The sequence below is a fragment of the Phaethon aethereus genome, assembly GCF_964289735.1.
Source record: "Phaethon aethereus genome assembly, chromosome: 8".
Classification (NCBI taxonomy): Eukaryota; Metazoa; Chordata; class Aves; order Phaethontiformes; family Phaethontidae; genus Phaethon; species Phaethon aethereus.
Genome location: NC_138584.1, coordinates 21,687,632 through 21,714,441, shown reverse-complemented (window position 1 = coordinate 21,714,441; position 26,810 = coordinate 21,687,632). Strand labels below are relative to the sequence as shown.

The window sequence follows — 26,810 nt, the reverse complement described above, 5'->3', positions numbered from 1 at the left end:
AGAGAATAATATTAAACAAATTCCTTTTTTTAATCTACTTTAAATTAAAAGAAATGTTTTCAAAAGTCTGGGCTGAAGCAGGTCTTTATCTATTGACTCTGTAATGTAACCCATTCCCTGCAGATGACCACACACAACTTAATGTAAGAAGCTCGGTACTACAAAAAGACAGTGAACATGTTTCCACTAGTGAAGCAATTCATAAAATCTGCTGCGCCATTTGGTTTTTGGTATCTTGCTTTCAAGAACTGCAGATATTTCCAATACTATAAACAAAACCTAAATCATGAAAAGTTTTGATCCTCTTTAGAAATTGGCTTCTTTCCCTGGTCTTCATCAATATGTTTTGCAATAATCCACTTTGTTTTGTGTACTGTTTCTCTACAGCATAATATAAATGCTCTGCATGAATGCACACGTATGTACAAAACCAGCCAGTAATTCAGTTAAGAGATATGCCTGCTCACTGGGTCATTTCATACTTTCACAATACCATATTTTTCTGTAATATCCATAACAACATCACCTAGGTTGCTCCCTTCTTCCGCCGAGATGCTCACGCATGTTTTCCTTCCATTTATCTCAAGCAGGAACAGCAAGGAACATTTTTGAACAACCTATAATATTCTTCCTGAATCTGAAATAAAAATATTGAATTCAAATATGAAATAGATTTATCTATTTATCTATAGGTTAATGGCGTTATATCCAGCTCTACAATTTCAAAAAACATTTTCCCCTGTTGCACACATTGTTTTCAAAACTGGGAGAAAATACGTGAGAAGGTGTTGTGTGTCCAGAGAAGGGCAACGAAGCTGGTGAGGGGGCTGGAGCACAAGTCTTATGAGGAGCGGCTGAGGGAACTGGGGTTTTTTAAGTCTGGAGAAGAGGAGGCTGAGGGGAGACCTTATCGCTCTCTACAACTACCTGAAAGGGGGTTGTGGCGACGAGGGTGTTGGCCTCTTCTCCCAAGTAACTAGTGATAGGACAAGAGGAAATGGCCTCAAGTTGCGCCAGGGGAGGTTTAGATTGGATATTAGGAAAAAATTTCTTCACCGAGAGAGTGGTCAAGCATTGGAACAGGCTGCCCTGGGAGGTGGTGGAGTCGCCAGCTCTGGAAGTGTTCAAAAAACGTGTGGATGTGGCACTTCAGGACATGGTTTAGGGGACATGGTGGCGCTGGATTAATGGTTGGACTTGATGATCTTGAAGGTCTTTTCCAACCTAGTGATTCTGTGATTCTGTGTGTGATTCTGTGTAAGAATTGGGCAGAGGTTCTGCCTCCGCTGAAAGCAATAGCAAAGCTTCCCCTCTTCCCTCCTCTCCCCCATCCATGGTACAAGGATTTCCTCCTGTGCTCTGATAAAGTCTTGGCACCGTGACCACCTCAGGGCTGGGCACCTCCCTGTGTGGGTGCTTGTGACTACCCGCGCCACTTCCCACACGGAGCGGGACACTTACCTTCCTAGACAACACGCAAAGAAATATGAAGATGAACATTCCCTGGAACGCGTTGAAGATTGTAAAAAGATACGCGGTCACCACGGATCCCTGTACGACGTGGAGGACCCCAAAGATCCAGGTAGCCCCAAGGAGGAACAGGAGAGCCAGAGCACCTCGGGCACAGGACCTGGGCAGGAAGGAAGCATTGGGAACAACGTGCGGGTGCGCGTTATTTTCTTTCCTTCACCGCTTTGAACGGTGAATGCCGCCTGAGCAATTTTTTCTCGGCTGCAAAGGCCTGAGAAGTGCAAATGCATGGGCTGCTCTTCAGGGTGTGCTGTAGCACTGTGGCACAAGCTGGCTCACGCGATCGCCGCCGAAGAGCAAAGGAGTAAAACTGGAGGGCCTTTAAAACACTGGCTGCTTTAATCTTCAGATATGTTTTCTCTGGTGTACTGCAGCACCATATGATTTGATTTAAATCTACTGTTAGCGTAATTCCCCAAGGAAAAACATATGTCTGTTATGAAGCATTCCCTCACTTTTCCCCCTCCCCCTTATCCTCCTCAAAAAATAACCCAGAAAAATGTACAGTATGCGCCTAGGTCAGGACATGTGCGTGACATCAAAGGGTTCTCAGGCTGCCTCTCCGGCTCACTGCAGAAGACGGTTCCAGCTGTAAAACTAGACTTTCTTTCTTTCATTCTTTCTCTTTAAAAAAAAAATAATTTTGTTTTTAGAACACAAACGCTCTCAAATAGTTCCTGGGCCAGCATATTGACGCTTTCAAATTATAGTAACTGATTGGCTGTGATTTTTTTTTTTTTTTCTAACGTGCTGTAGAGCCCTGCTCACAGACTCGAGCAAATTACAGCATGTTGTCTTGGAAATGAAGCCACTGATTACTTTCTTATTCATTCTCAGCCCAGTCATTGCAGGACTTCCTTTGAACAACAGACATTTTTAGCACTGTTTCTCTGAAAATGAATAATTTTCAACTTCATTAAAACCAGCTCACCACATGAAGCTACGAAGGGTGAGGAATAAGAGAAAGTAATCAATCAAACAATTGCTAAATCCTAACTATAAATCTAGTGCGATGCATTGAAACTGCGGGAGTGTTCCTAAGCAACACAAACAGTAAGTTGTTTTCAATGTTCCCTGTAGTACACTTCAGCTTTTCCTGCACAAACGGTTTTCAAGGTCCCTATAAATCAGTTTTAAAGAGAGGGAGCTGATGGAAAAATCATAGCAGCATGCAAAGTAAAAATCCTGGAGAGAGCCCTCTCCACCCCTCCCACGCCAGAGAAGCACAATGTCCTACTGTAGAATTTTACAAACGCCATGAATGGCTTGATTCTCTTATCACTGAATCACTTGTTACTTCAAGGCAAATATTTTGGTCCCAATTCAGGTGTAAGTTTTGAAATCTGGTTTGGCTTGCATAAAGGCTGTGGAAAGTACTTCAGAAAAAATGACAATTACTTCTTTAACCTTGCCGTCAGGCTTTACCCTCTGGTTGATACAGACTACTCATTGTATTCCTCCTGCACATCTCACACAAGGTTACTGTACAAGGTGTTGTTCAACAGGAATAAAGATTGCAAAATCTACCTCCAAATCTATATGAGGGGGTAACAGAAAAACAAAAAAAATCATCCTTTTTCTGCAAATCTCCCAGAAGATTAAACTGTTATTTTTGAATACTCACTTGCATCTCTGGCTGTATTTAAACTTACAGAAAGTAGAACTTGTATTAAATGGCAAACTTACCTTATATTTTCATAACAACTAACTTCTGGCTTTAACATTGCAGTGTGTCGAAATACTTTATAAATAATCACTCCGAAAGCCAACAAATTAACCTGGGGAGAGTGAAGAAAGGAACTTTTAGTTCAGACCAGGATGCTTTTGAATTTCAGTAACTGTTACACATTTAAATTAAACAAGTCAGATAAAGTTTCTGTGTATATGAGACCTACAGAATCCAATGCCGGGAGGGGAACCCCCCCCCGCCCTTTTCTGATCCACTTCTATTAAAAAAATATGAGCCCAGTAATAAACATTGATCAAACAGGGCTGTAACTCTACCTTATCTCAACAGTATCACTACCAACAGTCTGCAAATGTTTATTGATTTTATTGGTAAATCTCTTCGATTTCCTGCTGAGATTTTTTTCCTTAAGTAGAGATGTTTAAGAACAGAAGAAAGGAAAAAAAAAAAAAAGGAAAGGAAAGGAGAGGTGAGGAGAGGGCAACGGAGAAAACCAAACAGCCCCCCCCCCATGGATTTTCTATTGTACTGTATCATGTAGATCTTGACAAAATTTATGTCTTTTGTTGCTGAATAACATTAATAACATCATATGTTCAGAGGTCTTTGCGGTGTGAAAATGTTCAAGCGGCACAAAAAATTTTTCAGGTTTACACAAAGAATTTTTAAAAAAAAAACTTTGGTTGAAAGGTTCCTTGCTGCATATTCTCTCTTATATTTTATGTTTGTTTCATAGGTGAATAATTTCAGTATTTTTTTTTCCTGCCTTCTTTATAATGGCATTGCTTTATTTGAGTTTGAAACCGAAAAAAACAACTAAAAGAAGCAGTTTTGCAAATGATGTTCAATTATGGTTCTGAACCTCTGTTTGCTCGGCTAGGCTTCACTGATCTTTCATTTAAATTTATAGTGCATTCCTTTAACAACGTGGATGGGTTTGCTTTCTTGCTTTTTTAAAAGAAGTCTTACTTTGCTTTGCAGCATTTAACGTCAGAATCTATTAAAAATGTTTGTAAATGAACCAAATTTTAGCTGGATATCCTCCAGATACTATTTGTAGATTCTTGGTTGTAATCCCTTGGTTGGTTCCTGTGGGCTTCCAGCTATAGAATGAATAGAATTAATGTCTTCCCCAACTTGTTTCTCCAGAAAGACAGTGTGGTTTTCCTCCCTCTTTCTTTTTCTTAAAAAAAAAAAAAAAAAATTCCTCTGAAATGAAGACAAAAGACTGCTGGAGGACCACAGCATCATTGTAAAAAGAATCACTTTCATTTGTTAACACTTGTTATGTATGTCCTTAGAACATTTTTGTTGTGTCAAGGGGGGGAGTATCTGATATGAAATGCAGGCTGTGCTTTAATTAGCTGCATGCTCATAGTTTAATACAGCATAATATATTTACAATTTGATAAGACAGGAGATAGAGCTGATTAGCAGTTTAGGGAATTAATCCTTCACTGAATACCTTGTACTTGCACTGATCATGAGAGCTATTTTGAAGCTCCTTGTATTTAAAATTGTAATCTATAATATCTCCTAAACCAGCAATTTTTCAAAGTTAATTATAAGTCAGTTAGCAGTTGTGGGTAATTATATGCAGACTTACTTTTTATCTTATATTTGTTGGTGACTAATGTATGAAATAACTTAGTGCACACACTGTAGTCTGCATAACCCACCTAATGTATTTATTAATGTGAAAAAGGTAGGGTGAAATGTGATCAAAGTACCACGAGCATGGAGAATACAGACTTACTCAGAAACTGTTATCGAGATTGCAAACACAAACCACTCAACCAACCTTCCTCTCTGCTGGCCCATCGCCAAGATCACTAATGTCGATGAGAGCCTTCCTATTGCCTTTAATAGGCTCGCTAAGAAGCTCTATGGGCCAAACCCCGTTATCCTTCGGCCACATAAACCAGCTGCAGAACTGGAGAGGTTTTGCTGAGCAATGGTGGGGTGGGCAATGAATGGATGTGGGGCCTCATGGCAGCGGACTCCATTGCTCTTTGTCCCAGAAGGGCTCCTTTACACAAATAATATTTACGCTGTCCGTTGCACAGGATAATCGGATTTGGACCTCTGCATTAAAGCAATACCCATTAACTATGATCTTTTCATTCATCAATTCATTCTAATGGGGATAATCTGCGTGTATCGGGGGAGCGGGAGAGGTTCACGCCGGCTTCTCGGAGTCAGCTGCCAGAACACAATTATTGTACAATAAGTCTCAGGTAGCCTTGCAGGAGGTAGTGTTACAGGGTAATGAGGGTGAGCTTAACTTCTGAAATACCCGGTCATTTCCAAGATTTATTAAAGTCTTAAGTCAGTTTTTGCCCCATTTTGAAGCACTTCATCAATAAAGAATATCTATACCAAAGTGCATAGACTGCCTTTACACAATGTTCAGTGTCTCAAAACAGTAGCTTTAGGCAACATACCAATTATTTTTTCTTTTCAACCTAAGTTAGAGCCCTCTGGCACTGCATTATGTCTTTTGGGGGACAAAATAGGCAACAACAAAGTAGTTGTAACTGTCTTGTGACACAGAAAACCAGCAAAAGTTGAGGGGAAACAATAACATGAACTCATGGGTAAATCCATGAGAAAAACTAGTTAATGCTAATAATGTGTCAAGTATGGCTTTTAGAGGTAATCTAACAGGTATCCTAAGCTTAACATCTGCTGCTGCGACCTGGTACCTTTCATATTCTTTGCTATGAACATACCAGTAGCCTCAGCTGTTTCTGGGAAATGGAGAGTAAAAAGTTCACGATGGAGAGTTGGACTGAGTAGGACCAAAGGAGACATGGCCTTTATATAACTGATACCCTCAAAAAGCCATTCGTATTTCAACAAATGGGGTAGGAAGTGAAATCACCCAAAATGCCTGACCAGACATAGAACCACCGAAGACTTTTGAATTTGTATCCAAAGCTGAGCTTCAAATGAGCACAAATGGAAGTAGCAGGCTGAAAAAGGCACCCAAAATATAGATAGGCACAAGGAAACCTGGATCCCCAAATCTTCCAGTTGGGACAAATTGAGGGACTTCTGGGTGAGAGACACTAAAACATCTAAAAAGGCTTCAGCTGCTACTTATAGCCAAATATTGTGTTTTATACATACTTTGGTTGTAATTGCGTGTTTTCATTTTTGTAATTAAAGCACAATCTTCAGATCTTGTTGAACAAACCTTCCATGACGTTATAATTAAGGCTGCCTTGAGGTGACAGGCAAGGTGAATGAGAATGAAACGGCAGACATAAGGCACACTCTCTCCAGAGCGGCAGCAGGCTGGAGTAGGGCAAGACGTGCAGGTGACTGGAGCCAAGCTCAGGCCAGGCTTTGCACAGGCCTGGGGAGGGCCAGCCTGGGGACTGCTGCTGCCTCGTGCCGGCTTTGGGGAGAAGTCACCGGGGTAATGAGCAGAGCGACTCCGCAGCTTTGGGCAAACCCGAAGTATGAAATGTTGTGGCACGGCCACAGTTTTATCAAGTGAATAATGACATTGCAGCGTGACACGGTAAGTTCTCGTGCTTTTGTTTTCAGTGTTATTACATGGCTGAGCAGCCAGAGAAACTGCTGCATGTCCTGAGAGGGGCTTCTCAGCAAGTCTCATAGGCTAAAGGGGAATTGCATTGATTCCAAGCCCAGAACTGATTTTTTTTTTTTTTTTTTTTAACAAACCATGCCAAACTGCTATTGGGCAAACAGTGCACTCAGTCCTTTCTGTTTCACAAAGGAAAGCTCTGACTTTCTCCCTCCAAGCCCAATTGTGTGAGTTGCTGAACATCTTCAACCCTCCATCCCCCAAGATCCAGTGGGAATCATGTTTCACTCAGCGTGCTCAGGTGCACTGCAGGACTAATTTTAATAATTAATCTATTCCTTTTTTTTTCTTTTTTTAAGTGGTTAATCAAAGACAAGAGCTGATATAGGAACGGCCTACACTCATAGCATCTTCAGGGAATCATTTCTCCTTAAAGATGTTTGTAAAAGTATTTTTAGCTTTCTTAAATTCTAGAAACGTTGTGGTATATTTATGGACAAATGGTAGGACACTTAAAATGCGTTTATGTGAAATAGACATTTAATAAGGGCAGTTATTAGGACATCATGAGATCGTGATTCTGTACGTATGGGCAACTACATTTATGTCTCTGTATAACCCAGGATAATCTTCAAGAAGCCACAAATCTGGATGAGCTAGGTTTTATTGTACACCTGTGACTGAGGTTAAAGGGAGGATGGTGTTTGGTACAACTCTCTTGGGGAGATCACCTGTCTTGAGAGGTCATGAGGATTTAGGACTTTGGAGTTACTTCTGGCCCCATTAAACCAATGGCAGAACTGTTAAACAGAGAAACTCCCATTGCCTCCAGCATTGTCAAGGCTTTATCCCTACGCATCACAGAGAGCGGCAGTCTCGAGGGATTCATGGGCGACAGTGGACACCGCTGTGGGTTTTGCTCTGCAGATTAACACTTGCATGTGTCATGGATGCACTTTGTGGTACAGAGCAGGGGAGTGACGTTTTCCTGTAGCTATGGTTTGCGGATCTCCATGGTAATGTTTAAGATAGAAACCGCATATTGGTGACGGTGATGGGTAAGATACAGCAGACGTGCAAGGAAGAGTTCAGAGCTGTCTGGAGTGGTACAGGTCCTAGGATTGGATCTGACCCCCAGCCACAGCATTGGTCTGGATAATTTCCTCTTGTAAATAAATTCACAGGAGAGAAAAAGCAATTGCAAATTCAAAGAAATTTCCAGGTGCTTTCCTAATCATCTTGGCAACAAAAAAGAGGTTTTGCTAAAGGAATTAGCCTGGGGAGCTCTGTTCAATCAATCACATGTGTTTTAGGCTAGGATGGGAAAACCTGTGTGTAAGCGTTAAGCTACCTCCACCTAGAGCTAGGATGGCTCTGTACCTCTATCTGCAGATTTGCATCCCTCCCTCTGCCTGCCGCGGCTCGCTGAGCAGAGTACTTCTGCATAGGCTCCTGTAATGAAGGGCAGCTGCCCAACGGTGTGCATGGCTAGAGCAAGGTACTGCTGCGTTGGCTTCTGCTCCTCGCAGTTCTGGGACCACTGCAGCAGAGTTCACCCACCCGCAGCTTGTAGTAGAAAATAATAGAGTTGTATGCATATCAAGATATAATATTTACTTGGTTCTTTTTCCTAAGATGAGGATCCAGAAGCACACTGAGAAACAACCATCTCGTCTATTGTCTGAGCAAATTGTAAACCTCTCTGTTGATTACTAACTGTATTTTGCAAACTAAGTAATAATATAAAAACGAGTAAGTAGGTCCTAAAATGCTAAATGTTCCAGGCTGTTGGAGTTCTGCTAATAACACATTGCTTAGCAACTGCTATATTTAAAATAGGTCCTTAATTCCACTGTTAAATGTACGCATTTTATATATTGGAAGAGTAACATAATGTTCTGTGCTCAAGTAAATATGATGTTAGTGTTTCACACTGCATGAAACTCTCTCCGTGTAGGTACAGAATGATAGTTATTTTTAGTTGAGTGCTGAATGGTATGAAATACACAAAATTTAAAGCATGCAAAACATCTGCCTGCAAATAAAAATATTTGCACTCATGTTGAAGAGTTGTAGTTTCTTTCATAATTAATTACAATTAAATTGTAAGATACTGAGTGAAGTGATATATCATCATTCTGCCCCATCAAGGTAGCAGACAGCTGTCAAATTTGGCAACTAAGAAATCTTTTTTTCCTTCTCCCCCTCACTCCCTTCTTTTAAGCAAGACAAAAGAGCACTTGAAAGCTTAGAGGGAAACGGTCTGTCCTTCATGGCAGTACCTCAGTTAGCACCTGGACATCTAGTAAAATGAAACAGATCAGGATGAGAGGCATTCAAGAAAATTTTGTCCAGCATTTTTTTGTTGAAAAATGTCAGTTCATTAGCACTAAAAGACATTTACTGTTTTTAGACTATCACCAGGAAAAGCTTCCTGACTAGGATAACTTTTCTAATTAAAACCAGAAAGGACACTCCTGAACAATGACGTTCCCTGTAGACAGGCCATTTATCCAGGATGTTGGAGGCAGGGGCACAATTTTCTGTTGTACTTAATATTCAGACTAGGCTATGACCCCTAGTTTCTCCAGCCCCTGTACAAACTGTTCACTGCTATTTCTCCATCAGCCCTGCTGGATCTATTCCATACCACATAAATAATTAAATAGTCACTGGAGCAGGAATACCTGGATGTCCCTCACCCCCAGTTCCTCATCCAGGACTATCTAAAGATAGGGTTTTTTTTTTTTAACAGTGGAGTAACTGTTTAATATGAGACTGAGTATTTTGAGGCTATTTCCAATAGACAAGTATTTATAGAATAAAAAAGAATTGGTAATTTCGTATATGATGTCCTTGTGTAAAAGATACACTCCAGCCTTTCAAAAGTTATTAAAACACTTTAAACACCAGCCTTTTAAGGCTCTCTAGCATTACAAAGAAGAGAAGGTATAAGAAAGAGGCAGCTAATTCTAAAGACATACTAGTTCTGATTCAGTCTGAGCACTTTACATTCAAACTTCAAAAATGAAACCCCCAAATCATTCCCTTTTCCTTTCTTAGTCTCTGTCTCAATAATTGATGAAACCATCTATATGCTGATGTCAGATCTCACAAAAAAGAATGAGAAAATTTCTCCTGCTGCTCTCTTAGGCATATACTTGAGTTTTTTACATATATCATATTGAATTTGGTTCTTTCAAAAAATGTCTGAAGTTCAGAGCAGCTGTATCTGTATCAGTCTTTACAATGACCCTTATTATGAGTGTGTGAATTAATGAGCTTGGGATGTTTTGAATTCAGCCACAGAGAGCAATACATTTCTGTCTCTCTGGCTGTCTGGCTAATGGTTGGGTAAAACGACAACATTCAGTGGGTCATCGTTATTCAGTCAGGGGAGAACAGAATTAAGCTACTAACTATACAACAGCTTAAGCTTCAAAATGAAAATGTATGCTGTATTAATTGCATACAATTGGACACAAGCTGGCACTCAAACAGTCTGGGTTTGTCTCCTGAATGATTTATTTCATTATCATGTCCCCAGTGAATATACTTTCTCGAATGCTTTAGGTATACAACGGCAGTCTTATATGGGAGTAGAAAATGTAACAAAAACATTAATGACCCCCCTTTAAGCTATATTTTGGGGAAACATTTTCAATAATACAGGATTACAATTTTATGATTCTAAGATTTTAATAATTTCACTTGTTTAAAGTTGAAACATAGTTAAATGAGTTTATTTCAAGCCCTGTCTCAGGAAATACATAATTTTCACATAGGGTTGCTCTTTATATATGAATATTTCAAAATTGCTCTTTTACATACCTCAAGCTGTAGTTTTAGACTCAATTGTTTCCTTTATAGTTTTAGAACACTTATAGCAAGCTGTAAATAAATAAATAAATAGATGGGGTTTCTATATTTTTCATCAGAGTAAATAGCTTCTCAGACTTCTGGATTCAATGCTGTTTCTTATTGGATTGCAAAGCTAAACACATACTGACCTAAATATTTTTATTTAGCCTCAGTTTTGCAGCCAAGGACAGGAGGGATGAACCAATAGAGATGTATCTGACCTCAGCCATACACGTTAGCCCAACTAGATCTGGGGTCTATCTTGCTCACAGTATAATTAATTACAAGATTTACTCTTCTCCTTTTCCAAGAAGCTTTTGAGAACGTGTATTTACTTGGGAGTTGGTAATGACATAAATCAGGCTGTTTAATGAACCGATTCCAGGTGCATCACAGACTTCAGACCACACGTTACACCTATCCTACGGTTTCTTTGCATAAATGCAAACCTGTCTTAGGCTGCATCTGGAGCTTTATGCAGGAGCCCTGGTAAAGAGGAGTAGAACAGTTGTATATTACCTTTTAGCACAGCTAGCTTTGGTGAATGGACAAGCTCCCAGGAGGGAGGCAGCATCAGGAGCACAACTGAGATGTCGAGTCTGACAACAGGCTGTATTTGCCACTTTGGGAGTGTGAATAGTTGGCAGAAAGCTGTTCATGCCTTCCACAGTTTGCCAAATCCCCTAAGGAATTCGGCCCTTTGTTTTTTAGAAATATTCATGATTCTGCTGTGGCTTATGATCTTACCCAAAGCCATCAAAAACTCTTTTAGTGACCAAGTGAAATTTCCAAACAGAGTATTCACAACCAATTACTACTGTGAATTTAAATTTGCTTCTCTGAATGTCTGCAAGCGATGAATCAAAGGGGCTTTGTGATTTGAGTGAGAAAATATGTAGTGTGGACATAGTCATCATGTAATTACTAAGAAAGTCCAAAAGACGTCATCAGTCTATGTTAACTATCTAAAGCAAACCTACGGTGTCCTTTCAATGAACAATTTATGCTGATTCTGGAAGTTGTGTGGCTTTCCTGAAAAAATCCACTAAGGCTTTATATACTTGGATCCATTAAAATAGTGGGCACAGTTTATGTTACTAGAAAAGCAGGATGCCTGGGACATTGACCTGCACCGAGCTGTGGGATGTCTTGGGACCTGTGGGTGCTCTTCCCCTTCCCCTTGGCATGCACCTGTAGTCCCTCATCTGCTGTGTCTGCTTGCTTCACTCTTGATGACAGACGACACACTGGACTTTTGAAATCTAATGTTCTCCCTCAGATGCACCGAAAGGACGTCTTCCCATGCTTTTTCTTATCACATTACTAGCTAAACTGATTTAAAAAAAATAAAGACATGGAACACCCTTCAAAGATCTTTGAATCTTATGTGAAGAGTTTGTTCCTGTGTAACAGCATAAGAGTAGGTAATTTTCGTGTTGTAGACTAATGGCCACGGCTTCTTTTTCCAAGTATTTCCAGGGACTTTAGAACAGGGGCTTTAATGACAGAGGGAAGGAAGGAAAAACCTTAATTTCATGTGAAAGCCCTGGTCTTCCTGAGAAACCACATCCACTGGGTATGGCAATACGGAGGCTGGTCCTATCCACTAAACAGGGCAAGTACTTTCCAACTCAGTGATTATTTAGCACAGCAGGTATCATTGTTGCTGAACAACATTGCAGGTTGAACTCATCTGTTTCAACCAAAGTTGCAGACTCAGTCTTTAATGCCACTACGTAATTAATTATCTTCACTTTACCCACAATGGCATAAGAAATGCAACGGAGATACCGTTAACTGAAGCCACAGAGGGGCTGATGAAAAGGGGACTATTATTCTTTCATAAAGAATAATAAATCCATTGCTACTCCCTGTAGGAAATTTATTTCCACTAAAAAGGCAGACTGAAGAACAAGCGTAGATATAAAAAAATGTTTAAAACAGCTATTTTCTGAAAAATGTACAGTAAATGGTACAGAATATACTTTTCTCATCTATCTAAGAAACATAACTAAGCATTTATCACAAATAACCCTTTAGGGGAAAAAAAACAAAACCACTGAATTTTCCAAAGCATATATATGCACTAAAAATGTGAGATGGTGGTACGGTTTGTTGTGATGGGGGTCAGAGGTCAAACAACTTCTTTGACAGTACACCTTAGAATATCAAGAAATATCGAGAGTAACAAACATGAACTGCTTCATCAACGAACGGGAATAATAATGCGAAGAAGCCCGAAGAGGCAGTGTATGTGATTACAACAGTGTGGTGTGACTGACCTCAGAAGGGCTGCTTTTTTTTTTTCCCTTTTTTTTTTAATGGGAGCAACAGACTGTCAGATCATGCTCAATATTGAAGTCTGTGAAAATGTAAGAGTTAAAACTCTTCAAATATTTACTTTTCTAGGAGAAAGATGTTCAGTTTGAATGGCCTAGATTAGAGTATTAAGTACATGAAATTTGTGAGTATATGAGAAAACAGCAGAGTAATGGATTCGCCAGGAAATTTTTCTGCATTGATTGCAGCAGTATTACTAATCCTGAATCAACCCAAATGTACAGAACTGAATAAGTATTAGAGCTGTCCAATAAGATTTGATGAATGCATTATTCCATTAATTTTATCTTTTTTTGTTGAATAACTTATTTGACAAATAATGGTAAAATTCATCAAATAAATTATCTGATGAACATATTTTTTAAGGAATTGACTAGCTCTAATGAATATGCAGGCAGTTCCTTAATGAAAAGCATTACTCTACTGTTAGCCTGCTTTCATCACTCATATGTCGCTTTTTTCTATTTTGCAACTGCAATCCGTATATTTTATTTATTTACCCATTCATTTATACTTGGGAAGTTCAAAGCAGTATGGTTAATCAATCACTGCAATTCTTAGAATACTTTTTCTTTACAGCTGATTATTCATTACATTTATTACATACAAGAATGCTTAATAAAAAGAACTTGGCTTTTCTGAGGACACCTCTCCCAAGAACTGTTCTTGGCTTGTGTGTTCCAAGTCAAGTTTACAATTTGCTCTGCAAATTGCAGGGTCCATTTATAAGCCACTTTTGTGCTTGCAAACACTACAATTACCAATTGTTTCAAGAAACTGGAGCTTGAAGCCAAGCCAGACACCTCCAAGGTCCCTGAAAACACACATTAGAGGAATAAAACGAGGAAGAGCATAAAGGAGCCACCTCCTCACTGCACAACACTAGGATGTTTGGACAAGAGCCACAGAGAGGATTATTTGGATGGTGTTCAATTTTGGAAATGTTCCAACCTCAAAGAACAAGTCTGTATTTTGTTATTACAGTGGTGGTCTCATCAAATGATGCTGATAGATTGATACTGTTAAATGGCAAATTGCATCTGTAAATGTCACGTGTCACACTTCTGAGTCCCGGCTCCTCACACAGGTATGCCAGTTCATTGCGGCAGTGACAGTGGGTGCAACAGTCAAGCCGGCATGACTCTATCAATACTGCAAAGGTGCAAATGATGTTATCATGGGTGACTTTGAACTTGCTGCACGAAGCTCAACTGAACAGATTTAATGGGAGAAGATTGTGGGAGACAGGTATATTAGAAGGGTTGCCTATAGCTGCACTTGGAGTAGCAGCGATTCTCTTCCAAATTTTCCTTTTAATGGCTTGTAATAAATAGAGTGTTATAAATACAGTGCATTATAATTATGTAATAAATACAGTGTTGACTTTCATGAGTACTGTGTTAATAATCTTTGCCCAACCCTTCCAAATGATGTCATTTCTACTGCCGGTCGGACAATTAATATATAGCTGTCCCTCACAATAGGTACAAGTGGGACTTATCCTGTGTCCACGGAGTTTAAAGATGAAGTTTCCAAAACTGTCAGTGATACAGAATAAAGTCCTTACATAAGTCTGCTCCCACTCAACACAGAGCGAGCTGTCATACCAGAGGTGGGGAAAACCATGTAGAAGTCCTCTACAATAGGGAAGAGTTTGTTTTTGCTGACATTACATGCCAATCAAAACTGGAGCCACATTACCCTGCAGAAAAATGGTTATTTCCATTCTACATGCTTCTTATTACAGGGACATTATTGTAAGAGCGTATTACAAAAGAAAAGGAAATGTTCTAGGGGTTTTTTTTCCTTTTCATTTTCATACCTTTTATCTCTGGAGCTTATATTTGTATTTGCCTCAATCAGGCATGGGTTTTGGTGTGTGTGAATGGTTGTCCCTTAAAGCTTGTGATAAACTCACTTTTCTATTAAAAAGTTTAAATACTTGTTATAAATAATTTTTCCATACTTGTATGCTTTGATCTAATCTAGTGCATAGTTTTAGCTAAAATGGTTGTGGTTCTAAAGATTACAAGTATTAGGAGGAAAAAATAAGTTGTAGAAATTATCTTCAGCTTGCAGCTTGCATTACAAAGGTTTAAAATGCCCTTTCTTTGCTAACCCCATCTAAAGAAGTTCTGACCCACTATTTTTCATATACAGTCACCAATCCAATAATAATAACAATTTTTAGATGGGATCAATAAGGCTGTTGCTTTGCACTTAAGAATTCTAATAGAACTTTAATATTAATAAGCAAACACCTTCAGAAGTAGTGTTATGCTTTGGCAATCAGAAGCGAACTTAGTTTGCACTCCTGATAAACGCTTGAGCTCCCTGTACCTCACTATTGCTGCAGATTTAAAGTCTAAGGGTGTATTTGAAACAATGTGCCCTGAGACGTCAAATCCATTGGTAGAGAACCGGTGCTGTGCTTCATCGTTTACATGGTATCTCAAAGGCATATGACAATATAATCCAAACCACAGATCTCCTGGGTCCCCATTCACAGAAACCGAAAGCACCATTTAGGTACGTGGACATTCGTGCCAACCATGAGTTTAATGTTTTTGTACAAGAATCAGATTTATGGCGAGAGGCTTTCCAGAGATTTGGTATCCAGACTATCTCAGAAAACCTGCAAACGCAATGCTATTAGTAGATGAAGCTCAGGATTAAACGTAAACTATATGAGGGTTGCAGTGCTCTATCTGGTTATCCCAGAACAAAAATAACATTTCCTTTTCAGAGTCCTTAATTAGTAATTTATTTTTGCTGTTGTTTTAATTAGCTGTGAGCAGAATGGAAATCTTGGAAAGAGATCAGCTTCTGTAATTAAAAGGACTTTCTGAGTGGCACTACTTTGGAAAGGGTTGAATCTTTGTTATGGTGGTGCCCATTGCAGTGTGCTCAGCAGGAAGACTGGACAATGGAAACAGAATTATCACCAGCAACATGCCTTTAACAGAGAAGACATCTAACACCAACTTCATCTTCCAGAGTCAGTAGCTATTTTCATAAGGTTTTCCATATTTTCCTTAGACAATAACCTGGATAGAACGTGAGAAAGTTACCTAGCTCACTGCACTCTTTGAAAAGATCCCTCTTGCAGTTTAGGCTTCAATTTGCTATCATTCTGTCAAAACAAGCTGTCCAAATGCTCAAAAAAAAAAAAAAAAATCACACAGCAGATGAAGCAGCTTGCTGAAAGTGGGTTGCCTTTCCTCCCAGGTAGTGCACGATTACGAAGAGACAATAATGAAAGTATGTGAATAATGTGAAAACAAGTTACCACAAAATACCTCCATAACAGACAAAAACCACCAAAACAACCACAGGGCTAATTGCTGCCCAGCTACAGCTCCTTTGTGTGGCTTCACTTAGGCAAAGGAGTGGGAGAAAAAATAGGAGGACTGCCTTGGTGCATACAGCCTGTACCAACTTCACCGCTCCTTTTTCTAGTAATTCACAGGGGTTGCTGGGAGATCTGGAGTTCTCCAAGAAGAGCTATGAGCCCGCAAGCCCAGCCTGCAGTATTTGCCTCTGCAGCCAGCTAGACTTAAATCAAAGCCACCGCAGACCTGCTCTGCCTGTGCACTGCGGACCCAAGACCCTGCGTCAGGCACAGCCCAGCTGGAGGTAAAACCAAGGTTACAGATGCATAAATTTTGGGGATTTTGTACATTTTGATAATGCAGTTTTCCTGTGCTAACTGTGCAGTGATACATCACTGCCCATTAATCGTCACCTGAAGGCAGATGAGGAACAGGAATGAGAGCAACAACAAAAAAATCCCAACTCTCTTGCCTTCATGGAAGAAAGAGATAAGGTCCAAAGAGGAAACAGGAAATCGTCAACCTAAACCTAAGAATTGTAAGAATTTCCTAGTAAAGGACGATTTTGTTTCACCGTAGTAACCTGTCAGCTGTCAGGGCCATCTGACTCCAGAAGCACCGAGCCAAGGGGGTTGTGGTGCCTTGCCTCTCTCGAAGTCTGCTGTGCTCACCAGGAGGGTGAGATGGGGAGGCATCACCCTGCAGTTGCATCTGGCAGGTTACTTCCAGCCTATCCCCAATCTACAGGAGGAATTTGGGGTGGAATTTGGCCAGAATTATACCTCATACTTTGAAATGGCTAACACATTAAAATAAAACTGTTTTACTATCATCTTGTGTGTCTTAGGCACTGCTACTTGCTCCTTTTTACAAATCCTCACATTTATCACCACGTAGCTTAAAAAGCAACAAAGGGTTATAACTGATGTAACCATAGATGTCATGAAGCCTCACCATAGTACCTTCTCCTCCTGTTAGCTCCAGCTATTTCCAGTTCACTGTCAACCCAGTCATACACAATAATGCCCCATTACAGTTGGAATCGTTTGTTAAACTTTACAGCACTTAGAAATGCTCCTGAGGCACCAAAAGTGTCTCGATTCAGAGTGGAACATATAATACCTGCCAAATTTGCAGGTTTGAAACCACTTCCAATAAGAATTAAAGAGGCCCTCTTCACAGCTGAAATAGGGCTATCAATAGTTGCCTTGTCTGCCCATGTGAAATAGTGGGTTCTTTTCTCTGACGTCGCAATTTGGTTTAAAATAGCTTTGATGATGACAGGGTACACGCGAGTGATAAAACCATAAAGATGACAGTCTAATCTTACAAAGATGACCGATCACTGATAAGAGATTAAGTCATACAACGTTTGAGAAACCAGATTATCTGTCTGCTAGGCTAGTGTCTGTGTACACCTCCTGCTGAGCCATGCTGAGATGCCAAAGACGTACAAAGATTCTATCTCGTAAAAACCAGAAACGGTTCACAGAATTTCTCAAAGCAATGGGTTAAAAGAAAGAGAACAACTAAGAAAAAAATCTTATATTGATTTTTTTTTTGTCAAACATCCATTTTTCAGGCTAGTAAAGTATTTAGATGTACAGCATATAAATAATTTAGAGACACTATAAAAAGCTCTAAATTAGCCAATTCTGCCCTATAATTAGCACTCACAGCTATGCTGGCAATGGGTGGGTGATTATTGAACACCTTTTATTATCAATTTTATGTACTACAATAAAAAATGAAAATTATACTTACAAGAATTATTAGACATGCTGGTCCTATAAAACTCCATATAAAGTTATTCTTTGTGCTGAGCCAACATCTGAAAAGTAAACAGCAGAAAATGCCTTGAAATGTGCAATTGTGACTATTGCATTCTTATATATGTTGACTTGGACATAGAAACAGTGACTTACACTTCTGTGGTGCCATAGTATTTGTATCCCAGTGCAGCAGAGATTCCAACAACCACGGCTGGACTGATGTAGCCAAAGACATAGAAATTCTTGTGCAAGAAACCCTTGTTGTAGATGACTCCCACAACTATAAGGTAGAGGTGAATACCTTCAATGCACATCCATGCAAAAGCAGCTAGAAGGAAATAATGGAGTAATCCAGCAGTAATTGAACAGAAGAGCTAGAAAATCAGAGAAAGCAAGAGTCATAATTCTATTAAAATGCCTCTGTTACTGTAACAGCATATGCACAGCAACCTAGTGACTCTAAAGTGGTGGTTCAGCAGCCCAGGTGTAATGCTGATTGGCAAGAACTTGGCCTATACGCATGAGCACGCTTGTTCATTAGTGTTTTCTGTAGCAAATGGTAAAATAAGGGGACTACGTTCAACTTTTAAAATTGGTGCACATCTTCCCAGAAAAACTGCATAAACAAATTGTCAAGATTAATCTCATAGTTACAGCTGAGTAGTCTGTATGCTTTCCTGATCTAGACAAAGTTTATTTTTATGATTTTGAAAGAGATGTAATTAGGCATCACAAGGAGTTATTTCTGAAATTCCTTTTTTTACTACAAAGTGTTTGTAAAATGTTTTTTCTCAATCAATCGATGCTGGACTGCTACCTCAGCGATCACAGTTCATATTTTTTCAAGCAATTTTAAATCCTATTCAGCTATTTACAGTAGGGTTTTTTATAATTTATGCATAATTTAATTTCCTAAAACTAATCTGAGATGCAAGAATCAGCAACCCAACTTGTATGAAAAGCAACTGGGACAGGTCAAGACCTCACATGTAGAAGGAAAAGGGGTTCTCCAGCCAAGAGCGCAATATCTTAAATGCCAGCTTGGGACCGCAGCTCTGGCCTGGCTTTTAGGGAAAATCATCGCCCAGAGCCACCAATGTGGCTTTGTACAGCACCCAAATGGAAATGAAAAGTGAAAATGCTAAACACACTGAGACCAGTCTCGGTGACAAAGTTTAAATGAACCCCCTGGAGCAAAGACAATATACACCAGCTCAGATGAAGGCCCTACTTCTTTACATGACCATTTTATATTTCCTGTTACTAGACTGGAAATCAGTGTCACTAGAGTATTCATACTGATACTAGGAAATACTGGAAGTAAATGGAAGATCATATCTTATACTCTATATTTAGTTTACAATGCAAAATAAAGATACTAGTGAAAACTACCCACCTTATTATTGTTCATATTAATTCCAATCAGAAAAATAAGTTCCGCCAGGAAAAGGCTGCAGCAGAGGTTTTTGTGAATTGTTGTTCTAGTGCTTTGAATTTCACTGAAGAACCAGAATGTAAAAACGCACATGGAGAGGCAAATCAACGAAATAATTATTCCTAGCTGAGTGATTCTTGTAAGGATGTTATAATTTGTAACACCCTGGGGGAAAATTATAATATAATATTTAGAAGAATAGCTTTGTACCTTCTAAAGAAAGACCTCGTTCTATAATACAGTTCTTTTCTTCAAAATATTAATCAAAACTGTTTGTAGAGTTTTCACTGCAAATGTACACTTTGGATAATCTAAAAAGTATTGTTTTTTTGTGAGACAGATATAATTCTAGGGGAAATTAGTAATGAACTGTATACATTCCTGCTCTTGCATTTTCTGATATTTCTTAAAAAAACTTTTTATTAACAACAGTATCACCTAATATGCTTTTAAAAATCAGATAATTTTAGTGAATGACACATACACTGGCAGCAGGACATATATTAATATGACATGAACATTTTCTAATATAAAAGGATTTATCACAGCAGTGACTTAGATAAGCAGAACTGAAGAACAGTCTTCCTGAATTTGCAACATGTTCAAAACAAGACCGAAATAACAATCACTTCAAACAAATGCTATTCCAGCTACGTAACATGAACATTCTCCAAAGAAACACAGGCTATTTTAATATTGGATGTGAATATTTTCTGCATAGGAGCAGGGTTACATTTGCTACTTGGTATTTGCACAAAGAATCTCTGAAATACATGACTGCGCATCAGCATAAGGATAGTATTCAGCGGACCATAAAACGTATCTAAGTATTTTTTTTTCTAAATAAAAGACCAGAGATTATTCTCCTCCCAGCCTTCCTTTTCAAAATAACTATATAAGTACCTGAAAAGGTTTTATATCTGAACTGAAGACTTAGGATGCTATTTAGCAACCAGGAAACAGCCTCTATCAGCATGAAATTCACAGTTTGAGAGAACTGTCTCAATACAGTATATTCATGCTAATATTCTGCTTGCTGTCAGTTCTGATACCTTATAAAGCTGCCTCCTGAGGCAGGACCTGAGCTGCTGCAGATCCTCACGTAGACCCTGGAAATCTATGCTGCCTCTTAATAGAAGAGTGACATAAATTGAGCGGTCATTCTCAGGATTTTGTGATGGTCACGAACGTCCATGTTTAATAGTCATAAACTTCAAATTGATTGTGCTGTTGCAAACCCTCAGGAGAGAATTTAAAGCAGATTTTTAGATGCCAAGGTTAGACAAACGGGTGGCAAAGTTTTGTGAGAGAGAAATTCTGGGCCATATGGTTACTGACCACCAATGAATGCCAGTTAAATCCCACAACAGTCTTAAAGTGAGATTTAAAATTAAAAGCAGTGCACCAAAAATAAGCACAACAGACTGTGTACTTGGAACAAGATACTTTGCTGCATCACTGCTCTGTAATCACTGCAGAAAGGACATAAGGAAGGAATTTTTTTTGCCCTGTGCACAATAAATTGTGTGTTTGCTGAACAAAAATGAGAAAACTTAGAGGGGGAAAAGTACATAAATCGCACTAAAATAAAAACATTAGGAATGAAGACAGGAGAAAGTATCAGCTAAAACACTAAATTAAAATAGCACTTACAACAGAGCCACCTGAGGACATCAAAACAGCAAAATGAGTCAGATGATTACATTTGCATGAGATATGAGTGGAGTTGGAATGTGTCAGCTCGCAGCCTTCTGTAGCCCAGTTGCCATTCATTGTGTCTGCTGAGTAGTTCCAAAATGCACATTTAATATCTTTATCCGCAGTCTGGAACAGAAACAAGATGTTTTACTGATGGCAAAAGGCAGGATATTTCCCATCAAGAGACCTTTCTCACGTTAGCCAGCGCAATTCATTAAAAATTGCTTGTTACCATTGGAAGGTTGGGAAACAGAAAGCGCATTCTGCAAGGCCTGTTCCAAGCAATTAAAACATGGCTGGGGATGGAAGCTTTTTATCCACACAGCTAACACCCCACCAAACATGCAGGCTAATCAGATTACTGAACCCTTCTGGCACTTGCAAAGGTGTTGGAATTTTTAGCTACTGAAAACATTGTTATATAGACCCTGCACCTGCTGAACAGGGACCAAACCTCAAGGTTACAGCCACATTGCGTGTCCTGCTCACAGTCCCTTCCAAACGAGCAGTTCAAAATCTCAGATTTATTCTGTGCATTTTACAAAGTAATCTGGGGTAAAGCCAGGGTCAGAGCACACCTGCTATGTCAGGTGCGACGACAGCGATGATTAAGAGCGTCAGTATTATTTATTACGGTTAGTGCTTGCTAACACTAATCAAAGATAAGGTCCCCACTATACTAGATGCTGTATAAATATATGCAAATTTATATGAAGGTGTTCTCTATCTCAAATATTAGAAGGCAAGTAACAAATTTAAAAGTTGCATAACCAACATTAACACCTTGCCCCACTGCCCACATCCCTACAGTTTCACTTTCTTTTTATGCTTCTGGTAATTCTTTGTGCCATGTAAGATTATTCTTCACATACAAGTGAAGTCAGCAAAATCTATATATACTGGAAGTAAAACTCTGATTTTTAAATTAATGCATTCAGATTTCTGAAATAATGAAGTTGCAATACTATATATTCTGCTATTAAGTCCTAGTTGCAGGTTAACTTCTTGACTTCTTGCATTTCTTCTTTTTTTTCTTTTTTTTAATATGCTTTTTTAACCATCTGATAAACTTCCAGAAGAAACTCACCTAAATACAGAATTGTCAGGATCCTGTAATATTTTCTGGTTCGGGCATCTACATTTTATTCATACCCAGCCAAAGATGGCATTGTTGTCCTTGCCTTAGTCCCATAGCACTTTTCAGCTGTATCGCATTTAGCATACTGCACTTAGCATGTCACATTTGAGACTGTAATTTTACTTCTCTAATAAGATTAAACTCACGTCAGCAAACAACAGAATTTTTATGTCTCAATATATCCTACACGGCACGTATGGTTACCATACATAAAATAATTAGCTATCGTTTTGTTTTATTTGAAGTTGTTAATTAAAAAAAGCCTTACCTTGGCATACTTTAAGGTAAATGTTATTTTCTCAAGCTCATAGAGTGTAGGTGGGTCTGAGCTAATTGCAACAGCTATAACTGATGAGCTTACTGTCTGTCTCTGCTCTGAAGTATCTTTCGAGGAGCGGTTTTTAGGCGATGAAAGCAAAGAGCCAATATTGCTATACCGCAGAAAGACAACTGCAACGGTGCCTATCAATCAAACAGACCATGTTTAGTAGTTTGTGGGTTTTTTATAGAAGAACAAAATTGAAGACATTAAGGAAACAATAAACAATCTACATTATTACTGCTATTGCATAAAATATGCAACACAGATGGAATCTTTGTGGAATACTTTTAAAAATGTTTTAGAGACAAAGAAATATAGCTTTATTTAAAACAATGTAACTGCCATTAGAAATAAAAATGTGTGTTCGCATTGGAAATTCTAATTAGATATATGCATATATATTTTTTCCTAGGGTAATATATGCTTCCTGCTGTTCTGCAATCGGCTACACACGTGGTGTCAGGACTCATAAACTAAACTGGCTCAGACCCGAGATAAATACAGGGCCTTTCTGAAGTACATGGCTTGCTTTGGCTTCCATTACTGTGGAGCCAAGATGGAAGACACATAGGGAAAAAGAAAGCAAAGGTGTTTTAGGATGCAATGCTGATCTGAAAAAATGTTGTGTTTTTTCTCCCTGGTACCAAGATAAACCATATTTTTAGATACTGATAGTCGGTGAGATTCAGATCAGCTGGAAGATTAAGACTTAAAAACATCTTTTCTGTGTTTATTAGGTTAGGTGGTTTAATTCCAGAACTGTTTAAACACATTTCTATATTTTTAATGATGACAGTAGTTGTAAGCCATTTCTGCAGCACTCTCAGGTCCAAGCCAGGATTTGGGGCCTGCTGGTTTGGGTACTGGAGAATACATGGTCTTGCCCCAGTGAGCTACTCTCTAAATAGAAAAGATGCACCAATTTTTGAAGGAGGACTGACACAGAGAGAGTTGAAGGGGCCAGTCCAAAGTTACCTCTCATATCTATGGCCAACAAAAGGATAAAACTCGCGTTTCTGAATTTTAAAACTCACTGTGCCACTGGGAATGTTAGAAATATCAGCCTTGAGACAACAAAGGGGTAGGTGAGATAGTGATAAATATACCTTGACTCCTCTACAGTTAGCAGGGCTGAAGCTCAGTCTTGGTAAACTGCACATTTGGTTATTTACTGGTGGGTACAGGTCTATCCAAGGTGTTTATTAACCTACCATTTATTAACCTACCTAAACTTTTTTCTTACCATTAGGATGAGATTCCTCTCTCTTCTTTGGAGAGATCTTTATGTAATCTCCCCCTGTGTATACATGAGGGTGAATGTGTTTCATGTGGTGTGAATCAAAAGCAAAAACCTTGAGTGCTGCAAAAGAAGAAAAATACTGTATAAATCACAGTTCCATTATTGTCTACCATAATTTACAGTTGGGTTAATAAATGTGCTATTGGATTGCATAATTACCATGAATTCTAAGAATGTATCATTGTGCTGAATATTTCAAGAAAAATGCTATTAATACAGCATGTTTGCTTAAACCTCTATGTTTTGTTATTTTCGTGCATACATTTTGCTCTCATACTTCTTATTCTTTCCATGAAAAATATAGTCTTTTATTTACCTTGCATTAAATTAGGCACTGGAAAGAATAATGTAGGTTACTTTAGGAAGAGATATTGCTTTATTAAAAATGCATTTCTGAAAGGGACCACAAATCACAATTATAAAAAGCAAAGCATAAAATTCTCTACTGAATAGTAACATTTGATAAAAGCCCATTTTTGAAAAGTATGTATTTTATAGTTATCTATCCATGCTACCAAATGCACATTGCACCATGAAATAATGATGTGTCTTGTCAAAAAGCAAACAAGTATCACCCCTCAGGACAAAAACTACATTAGAGGACATTGAGCTCTTTACTTGGTTCATTATAGTGCTGAGTTTCAATCACCCAGGATGGGAACAAAAAAAAGTCAATCAGGCCTTTTTTAAAAAAACAAAACAAAACAACAAACAAATCTAAAACTTGACTGATGGAGGAATATCACTAAGCTAGACCATCTGCATTGCTTATAGCACTGCACACAAAAATAATATGAACTATTCAATAGACCAGCTGTCAGAAAATGTTTGTCAGGACGTAAGAAATAGTTTTCTGTAGCTGGAGTTTTGAAAAGCTTGTAGCTCAAGAGCTTGCACCATAAAAAGCAGCGCAGAGAGAGGGGTAATGTTGTGGGTCTTGTCCCAAAATAGATGTGTGGGGCGCATATAAGCCCTTTGGAAAATACATTCATGCTGAGAATCAATAACAAAAAAAATTATTGTTTGGGGTCAGTTTGGAAAAGAGCTCATAGAATTTCCCAGTTTGGAACAAAAGCAAGCCAAAAATGATTGATCTTTCAACATGGAAATTCCTTCCCATTCTCCAAATCAGCTGTTTTTTTGTCACTTTGGTCTAACTGATGTCCACACTGCCACCAGAGGTTGCACCTGAACCCTCTCTTCTTGACCTTCATAGCTTCAGCTCTGTGGCCACGAGAGCCTCTGCTCTCAGCTGGGGTGGTGGGGGAGAACAGCCTTTACAGCCAGCTCTTGGCCCTGCTCTGGATCTGCCGCGCACCCAGAGATGCTCTGCACTAAATCTGCTTCTATAGAGTTTATGTCATGGAACAAATCCCTCCCAATTTTTTTCATCACTATTGCTAATTTAGTTGCAGAAAGGCGAGGGAAGAAGAGGTGGTTTGACCTGCCTCAGGACCAAAGGAGGAATCTTTCTCATCAAGTCATCTTACGGCAAACCAGTAAGAGGCACTGAAGGACTGTACTGAATCTAAAATAAGAAATCAGGTCACATACAGTTTGAGTACATTCAGAAAAAAACAAAAATGAAAGCGTGGCCATTGCCAAAGGAATCAGCAATGCTTTATTAGGATTTTGAAAACAGCTGGTATTAGCCTTACTCTGTTCCACTGAAGGAATGCTAAAACTATTAGTACTGCAGGAAAATCAGTAGAAGTTGGTGTGAAGACACCAGCACACAGGGGCAAGGTAGGAGAGCAAAGGAGTGCATTTGAGACTGACCACTTCTCCTCTGGAATTCCTCTGAAAATGAGAACTTTCTCTGAAAATAAAGCCACACAAGATTGGACTCACTAGGTACAATCCTTATTCCATGTTCATTTACAATACCTTCACTGAACCAAAGAGAGTAAAAAAAATCTATATAGAGCAAATCCAATTTTCATTCCACTGGTGTTTGTATGCATGTAAGATGCATAGGATAATTTTGTGCATATAAGGTGCATCCAGATTCACTGCGAGTGTGTGACTATAATGAGAGATTGAAGGAAACTCTAAAAAAAGAACTTCCCACAGCGACTTCAGTTTTTTCTGGGCTCTGGGCTCAAATAGTCAATCTTTGAAAATTCTGATACTACACTGAAAGTCAGGTGTTAGTTATGAAACTCATACAAATTAACACCTGTGTGTTTCACATAACACCATTTCTAATCTTCATAACTGTGCCGAAAAAATCCTCAGTGTAATCCACATCTAAAGTATACCTTAGATTCATTTTCTTTATCTTACCTATGTCACTTGCATTAGCATCTAGCTGTGTTGTCTTTTTGAAGTTCTGCGACATGAGAAGTGTCGCTTGTTCTGCAGTATGCAGCAGCTTAGTCAGGCTCCGTCTTTGGTTATCTACGGGAAGAGCTTCCCAGACTGTACTTTTGTCTTTTTGTAAAAAATTATTCACAGTGTTAACAAAAACCTGTAAGTAAAAGAATATTTTTAAGCAGAAGAGTCATATGCTATTCATAAAATAAGAAAAAAACCCCACAACTTTAAGGCTTGATCCACTCACGTTAATGGTTGTGTTACGAAGCACTTCATTGTCAGAAACAGAGTAACGCATGGTATTCAGCGATGAGTAAGATAGTGCTTCAACATACGAAATCACATCTACAGGTAAAAGTGGTCCCAAAGTATTCCTATTAATTTCTTGCAGCATCTCCAGGGGTGTTTTTAAATGACTAATCTGAAAAATACAAGAACTCATATCTTAATGAAACAGGTGAAGTTGCGTTTCTGCAAGGGAAAGTAAACCAAATGCAAATGACTGATTTCTGTGAATTAACCT

General features: G+C 38.8%; 1 protein-coding gene across 1 annotated transcript in view; it reads right to left on the bottom strand.

The window, feature by feature from the left end:
* Positions 1 to 577: 577 nt before the first annotated feature.
* Positions 578 to 26,810, bottom strand: part of ADGRL4 (adhesion G protein-coupled receptor L4) — a gene marked incomplete at its 3' end in the record, with an annotated part of 75,135 nt that continues 48,902 nt past the window's right edge. The window contains exons 6-16 of the mRNA XM_082002947.1: positions 26,535 to 26,708; positions 26,258 to 26,441; positions 23,915 to 24,031; positions 22,618 to 22,811; positions 21,167 to 21,337; positions 19,475 to 19,678; positions 18,232 to 18,452; positions 18,071 to 18,137; positions 3,217 to 3,308; positions 1,462 to 1,630; positions 578 to 637 (exon numbers count right to left, since the gene is read on the bottom strand). Of these exons, the coding sequence (XP_081859073.1) occupies positions 578 to 637; positions 1,462 to 1,630; positions 3,217 to 3,308; positions 18,071 to 18,137; positions 18,232 to 18,452; positions 19,475 to 19,678; positions 21,167 to 21,337; positions 22,618 to 22,811; positions 23,915 to 24,031; positions 26,258 to 26,441; positions 26,535 to 26,708 (1,653 nt within the window). The remainder of the gene's footprint in view (positions 638 to 1,461; positions 1,631 to 3,216; positions 3,309 to 18,070; positions 18,138 to 18,231; positions 18,453 to 19,474; positions 19,679 to 21,166; positions 21,338 to 22,617; positions 22,812 to 23,914; positions 24,032 to 26,257; positions 26,442 to 26,534; positions 26,709 to 26,810) is intronic.